Below are 7,500 nucleotides of genomic sequence, written 5' to 3' on the forward strand. Positions count from 1 at the left end.
TCCACATTTTCTCCCACTCTCTTCCCCCTTTCCTCATTTTTCCCTTCCTCTTTTCCCCCTTTCCTCTCTTCCTCCCTTCCTCATTTCCTCCCTCCGTCCCCTTCCCTTCCTTCCTCTCCCTTTTTCAACCATCTTACCTTGGGGGAAAAAATCTGACGGGTAAGTGGGGAAAATTAGGAGGTTTTTCTTCTCTCGTGTTATATCCGCGACGCCGTTGTGTGTTGGGGTTTCAAAAGAAGGTTGTGGCGTGGCTTACTGTGTGTTGGGGGCGCAGTGAGGGAGAGGGAGGAGGAGGGGGAGGAAGAGGGGGAGAGGGAGCAAGAGAGGGAGAGAAGGGGAAGCAGGAGAGGGAGGGGGAGGGAGAGGGAGAGGGGGAGCAGGAGAGGGAGTGGGAGAGGGAGGGGGCAGGAGAGGGAGAGAGAGAGGGGGAAAGAGAAGGAGCAGGAGAGGGAGGGGGAACAGGAGAGTTAGGGGGAGAGGGAGAGGGAGGGGGAACAGGAGAGGGAGAGGGGGAAAGAGAAGGAGCAGGAGAGAGGGAGAGAGAGAGAGAGACAGAAGAATATGTTGAGCGGAAAAAATCTATAAAGGACACAGTCATATCCTCAAGATCATAAAAAATAATACTTATATTCGTGTGGACGCATTTAACTTTTTTTTCGTTGATAACAAAGAGATAATTGTAGGATATGTTCCCTTCTCTCTCGTTTTTTGTCTGCCTGTCTGTCTGTCTCTGTCTGTCTAGCTGCCCCCCCCCCCCTCTCTCTCTCTCTCTCTCTCTCTCTCTCTCTCTCTCTCTCTCTCTCTCTCTCTCTCTCTCTCTCTCTCGCCCTCTCTCTTCCCCTTCCCCTTCTTCTCCTTCTACTTTTTTCCTTTCTCTTTCTCACTCCCACTCCTCCTCCTACTCCTTCTCCTTCTCCTTCTCCTACTCCTCCACCTTCTCCCTCTATCGCCCTCTGCATCTTGAAAATACTAACCGGTACTATTTCATTAATGTAAATAATCAAGAAGATAATGCAGCAAGCAGTCGGGTGATCTTGAACTGGCCGGGGATGTCGAGACGCTGCCCAAGACCCTTTTTTTTCTATTATTTTCTTCTTTTTTTGACGACATTTGCGTTAATACCAGATCCTGCTCGGCCGTAAACTGCGCTCGATATGTTGGCCGTGTCCTGTCTGCGGCGGATATGAACTCACCGCAGTTTGGGCGTCGTGCTGTTGTTGTTATTGTTGTTGTTTGGTTTTGGTTTTCTTTGTTTTGGTGTTAATTGTTTTGTTGATTATTTGTATCTATTTAGTTTGCGTTGTTTAGATATCTTTCTGTTCTCTCTTTCTCTGTTTTCTCTCTCTTTCTCTGTTCTCTCTCTCTCTTTCTCTGTTCTCTGTTCGCTCTCTCTCTCTCTCTCTCTCTCTCTCTCTCTCTCTCTCTCTCTCTCTCTCTCTCTCTCTCTCTCTCTCTCTCTCTCTCTTTCTCTCTCTCTCTCTCTCTCTCTCTCTCTCTCTCTCTCTCTCTCTCTCTCTCTCTCTCTCTCTCTCTCCCTCCCCCCCTTCCTCTCTCACTCACTCCCTCTCCCTCCCTTTCCCCCTCTCCCCCTCCCTCCCTCCCTCCCTTCCTCCCTTCCTCCCTCCCTCTCCCTCCCTCTCCCTGTAATGGGCGTCGTCCATTCGCCCCAAGTTATCATCTCTCCGGAGCCGATGGGCCTAGAGCTCAGGGGCACGGCAGCTCGTTAAGTGAAGGTGAAAAGATGATGATGATGATGGTGATAGTGGTGGTGGTGGTGATGGTGGTGGTTGTGGTGGTGGTGGTGATGGTGGTGGTGGTGGTGGTGATGGTGGTGATGGTGGTGGTGGCTTCGGTTATGATTGTGATGATGAAATGGTAGTTGGGGTGTAAGGAGGTGATGGGAGGGTGGGGGGGGGGTAATGGGAGAGAGGATCAGGTGATGAGAATGTAATGGGAGGGGGGGATGAGGAGGGAATGGGGGTGTAATGGGAGGGGGTAGGGGGTGATGGGGGTGTAATGGGAAGGGGTAGGGGGTGATGGGAGCATAATAGGAAGGGGTAGGGGGTGAAGAGGGTGAATGGAAAGGGGTAAGAGATGCTGGAGGGGAAGGGAGCGTAATGAGGAAGGGGGAGAGGGGGAGGGAAGGAGGGAGGGAGAAGAATAGGGTAGGGGGACCGGGGGAAGGGAGAGGAAAGGGGTCGTGAATAGCCTTCTCGATAATCATTTAGGCAGAATAAGTCATAATTATTATAAATATCACTCTTTATTATCTCCCAAGTATATACGTAATAAGAAAAGATTAGTGAAATTACGGTGTAGGTGTCGTTTCAAGGAGACTGTGAATATTACAAAACGTGGTCTTAAATTTTCCTTTTTCTTTTTATGTAGGTGAAGTTTGTTTGTTTCCGACATTAATAACAAAGGTAATGACTTAAACCATGTTGATCTTTTGTTTTGTATTTGATGCAGATGATTTCGTTATCTCCATAATTTATTAACTGAATTATTAATTATCCATACAGTAGCATAGGACCCAAATTCGTACAGAAAACTAAAACAAAAAACAAAAAGATATACCCGTTGCTCCTCATCTGAGATTATCTATTTTTTTTTTTTTTTTTTTTGAAAATCATTAATCCCCAACAATTTTCAAACCAGGCCACGTATTGGGAGAAAATTACTCGATATTCTTTTTTTCATTTCCCAGAAGCTCGTAGCGCGTTTCGGACGATTTGGGTCGCAGATGACAAAATCACAGTACTTATTATTGGGCCAATTACTCCTAGTTTCGGACTCTTCCCACTCTCCTCTCTCTCTCTCTCTCTCGTGACGCTTGCGAGATGCGCCTTAATGATACATCTCCGGGTCGGTGTTAATGGGGGCTCCTGTCGTAGGATTTCAGGGGTGGTGTGGGGGCGGGGGGAGAGGGTGTAGCTGTAGGGCTGTAGAGTTGGTGGGGGGGGGGGGGGGGAGGGTGTAGAGTTGGTGGGGAAATTGGTGGGGGGGAGCGGGTGTAGTTTTGGGGGTGTAGGGTTGGTGGGGGAGAGAGGGTGTAGTTGTAGGGTTGTTGGTGGGGGTTGGGTGTAGCTGTAGGGCTGTAGGGTTGGTGGGGGGGGGGAGAGGATGTAGTTGTATAACAGTAGGATGAAGGAGTAGGAGCGGGCGGGGAGTAGTTATACGCGTAGGATTGTTTAGCCAGGCAGGCCATAGTCGTAGTGTTGTAGGATGTTGTAGGAGTGGGTGGCAGGCCATTCTCGTAGGATTGTAGCATTATTGCGTTTAGCGGAGTACAAACCATAGCCATAGGGCTGTAGGATATAGGAGTATTTTAGTGAAGGGCAGCCTGCAGCCGTATTGTTGTAGGATTGTTTTATCTGGGGGGGGTGGTAAGGTAGGCCATAGTAGGATTGTATGGCATAGGATATGAATACTCTTTTAAGAAACGCTACTAGGTTAGGGTAATGCACGAAGTTGGAAAAAGAATTATGCACCGTGTAGTAAACGTCTCCGAATGATATAATTTTGATTATTAATCTTTTATTTCATTTTATTAGTTTTATTTATTCTATTTATTTATTACGTATATACTTGGAAGGAATATAATTATATATATATATATATATAGAGAGAGAGAGAGAGAGAGAGAGAGAGAGAGAGATTTTTTTTATTTTTCGTAGAGCCTTTGTTCGAGAGATAGCGGAGCTTTAGGTTTCTAATTTAATCCCATTATTATAATTAAAGAACGCCTCGGATCATGACAAGGGAACCGTGAATATATCTTCCGTCAGGTTTTGGCCTTTATGCTGATTCGCATTATCCGAAGACATGCGAGTTGGCTGCCGTGTCCGAGTCTGTTTGTTTGTGTTGAAGAGGCTTTGATGTACGACTTGGTTCGATTGGGTTCGATTACCTGTCGACCGACGCGTCCGAACGAGTGATTTCAAGCAAGGAAGCGTTTGGCAAACATTCGGACAGGTGATTACTGGTGTTACTGTCTCTGGTCTTGATTTATTTGACAGCTGGGAGAATGAGTGTTGTTTTTTTCTTTATTTATTCTTTTGTGTATTATTTTTCTTTTCTTTAACTTGGGGGTTGTGTTGTGATTTGCATGTTTTGCCTTTCTGCTGCTCTTTCTCTCTTCTCTACTCTTACTTTCTCTCTGGTGTACTCTCTCGTACTCTCTCTCTCTCTCTCTCTCTCTCTCTCTCTCTCTCTCTCTCTCTCTCTCTCTCTCTCTCTCTCTCGCTCTCCACCTTTCTCTCCCTTTTACCCCACCTTCCTATCCCTCCCTCCCCCTTCTCCCCCCTCCCCCTCCCCCCCCCCTCACTCCACACTTTCTCAGCCCAAAACTCAAGAAAACTCGCCCTTGCGCTGCCTCTCGCTCCACCCGAGGCTCTCTCTCGTTTCCCCCCAAAATGATGCTGTATATTTCCCGTCGCGAAGGAATAATTGAAGACAGCAATTATGCCTTCTCGTCACTGCCAGCTGCCGTGGACGGGAGGTTCTAGCCTGAGGGCCCTTGGGAGGAGGAAGTCTGTTAAGCCTGGAAGTAATTTTTTTTTTTTTTTCTTTTTATGAATAGATTATCATACCCTTGTTTGGGGTGGGTTGGGGTGTGGGGGGGTTAGTGGGGTGGGGTAAGGGTTAGTGGGGGGGAAGGGAGGGTTCCGGTTCTTTGTTGAAGATGTAAATTGATTTTTTAAAATTTTGAAAAGATTTTTTTTTTCTATGTGGAAATTTATTGTTTTTATTTTTTTTTTTTAATCTAAATGTGCTTTCCATTGCGTCTCTTGATAAAAAAAAAAAAAAAAATCACCTTATCATTTTGAAAATAGATCAATCAATCAACCATCAGCTTTTAAATTTTGAATTAAAACAAAAAAAAAATAGTACTGAAACCCAGCAGCAATTCCTTCCAACGTTACCAAAGGCCTGGACCCGCATCCTGTACCAAGCCGACCGCTGTTGTACGTAATCTCGGTCGAGTGAGTGAAAGACGCGGGGCGATAGCACGTTATACCGGATGCCCGACCACAAGCCTCACTTTCTCTCACTCGGGGCAGCGGCAGAGTCTCCGTTGGTATAAGAGATGGTCTTTTTTTCAGTTTTTTTTTTTGGGGGGGGGGGGTTGATTTCACTTTTTTTTATCTTTGTATTTTTTTTATTTGTTCTTTTGTTTTTATTTTTTACTTCTTTCTGTTAATTCTTTGTTTTCTCTTCTTTTATTTCTTTATTTATCCTTATTTGTGATTCATATTTTTTTCTGTATGATTCTGTCCCTTCTCTTTCTCTCTCTCTTCTCTCCTCTCTCTCTCTCTCTCTCTCTCTCTCTCTCTCTCTCTCTCTCTCTCTCTCTTTCTCTCTCTCTCTCTCACTCTCTCTCTCTCTCTCTCTCTCTCTCTCTCTCTCTCTCCTTCTCTCTCCCCCTCTCTCTCTAATTCCTTGACCTTTCCTTTTTTTTCCTTTCCTTTCTAGTGGCATTTTGTGGTTTGTTTATCCCCCCAACAGGCCTTCGGGGAGTACTTGTTGTTTCAAGGTAGTTTGGATGGTAAAGGTTGGCTGACGTTTATCTGAATTACGTCCCGACAGCTGCTGGGCCTGGGACTTCTTAAGATGAGTGAGAATGGTAAATAAAAAAAAAGTGGGGGGGGGGGGCAAGAGAAAAAAGAGAGGTAAATTTTTTTTTCTTATTTAATGCTCTTCTTCCCATTTTTTTGCTTTCTCCAATAGCTTTTTCCCTCCCCCCCTCCCCTCTCTCCCTAGCCCTCTCTCCTACCCCCTTCTTCGTCCTCTTCTTTCGCCTTCCCTCCCACCTCCTTCGCCCTTCTCCTCCTTCCCTCCCTTCCCTCCCCCTCCTTCGGCTTCCCTCCCTCTCACCTCCTTCGCCCTCTCTCCCTCCTTCGCCTTCCTTCGCCTTCCCTCCCTCCTTCGCTCTCCCTCCTTCCTACCTCCCTTCCCCCTCCCACCCCCTTCTCCCTCCTTCGCCCTCCTTTCCTCCCCCCCTCCTTCGCCCTCCCTCCCCCCTCCCTTGTCATTACTTCACGTCAAATTGTCCTTCCAAGAATTCGACGAAGGAAAATGCCAATCGAAACGCAACAACAAAGTCTCGACTCGGGCAACGCGGCGGATGGAGCCATAAAGAACGGCGGGAGAGTAGCTCTTATATGCATTTATATCAAAGGTTTTGCGAAGGTGAAGGTGAAGGTGAAGAGCAGGAGGGGGGGGGGGGAGCGGAGGGGAGGGGAGGGGAGGGGAGGGGAGGGGAGGGGAGGGGAGGGGAGGGGAGGGGGGAGAAGGGTATTTTGATGAGAAGGGGGGTAGGGGAGGCAAGAGAGGGGAAATAGAGTAATTTAAGGGAGCAGGGGAGTGGTGGGAAGAGAAAAGCAAAAGTAGAGAGATAGGGAGTGAGTTTTAAGAGGGTGGGGGAAGTGGGGGTTAAGGCAGATGGTGGGGAGGGGGGGAGAGGGACAGAGGGGGAAATCGTTCTGTGTTTACGACAGTGTGAGTCATGAATAGCTGCGTGATGAGGGGTTGTTTAACTCTTTAATGTCGCAGATTTATGTCTCCGCGGATAGATAGGTAAATGGGTAGGTAGACAGATAGACAAGCGGGCAGACAACCACAAACATACTGATTAGGTGGGTAGGTTGATAGACAAACTGACATGGAGAAATCATGAGATAGACAGGTACAAAGATAAATATAGAACAGTCAAGCAAGTATTTAAGTGCGTCATTTTTTTTTTTTTTTTTCGTTTATTTTCTTTCTTTCTTTTCTGGAACACTCTCTATTTATTTCCTTCGTAATATAGTTACTAAAACTTATACGCTTTCGGCCCAGTGGAGATTTCAACGAAGCGCTCGGTAGTAATCCACAGTTAGAGTCGTGTTTTTACTTATATTATTAATATTATTTTCATTATTATGCCATTTTTATTTATTATTTTTATTTATTTATTTATTTATTATTATTTTTTTATTTATTATTATTATTTTTTTTTTTTGCTCTATGTTGATTTTATTTCATTTTTGTTTTTGTCTCTATTGAGAATACGGGATGTTTAGTATTTTCTTGGTTTGTTGTCAAGAAAATAAATTGAATCTTGAGTAATTGTTATCTCTAATATTTTAAATCATCATAATTTGTCTCTTTTTTCCGTAGCTCTATGTTTATAGTTGTTCTGGTGTGTCCATTTTCTTCTATAAAGGAAAGATTTTGGAAACATTTCTTCGTTTATTTTTATCTTGATATTTTAAAGTATGATGTTTATGAATATTGCGTCTTCTCGTTTTGCAGAATGGCGAGTCCTATATATTATACGCCATGGGAATAACGTATCCCACGTAGTATTTGTTTAGATATATAACTTACTCTGACTCATTGCCCCTTCCTCTCCGCATTGCAGAAAAGTGTGTCGCAACTGTAAATGCCCTCGCGAGGACCACTGCGGCGGGGAGATGGCCCCCCCAGCGTCGCTCTCCGAGGGGCCCAACCCACAGA

General features: G+C 45.5%; 1 protein-coding gene across 4 annotated transcripts in view; it reads left to right on the forward strand.

Moving 5' to 3' along the window:
* LOC125047509 (protein prickle-like) overlaps window positions 1-7,500 on the forward strand; it is a 384,484-nt gene that overhangs the window by 312,130 nt on the left and 64,854 nt on the right. For all 4 annotated transcript variants that reach the window (XM_047645752.1, XM_047645749.1, XM_047645751.1 and 1 more), the window contains one exon: window positions 7,406-7,500. This exon is cut by the window's right edge and continues 228 nt beyond it. In XM_047645752.1, coding sequence (XP_047501708.1) covers window positions 7,406-7,500 — 95 coding nt within the window. The remainder of the gene's footprint in view (window positions 1-7,405) is intronic.

The sequence above is a fragment of the Penaeus chinensis genome, chromosome 41 (assembly GCF_019202785.1).
Source record: "Penaeus chinensis breed Huanghai No. 1 chromosome 41, ASM1920278v2, whole genome shotgun sequence".
Lineage (NCBI taxonomy): Eukaryota > Metazoa > Arthropoda > Malacostraca > Decapoda > Penaeidae > Penaeus > Penaeus chinensis.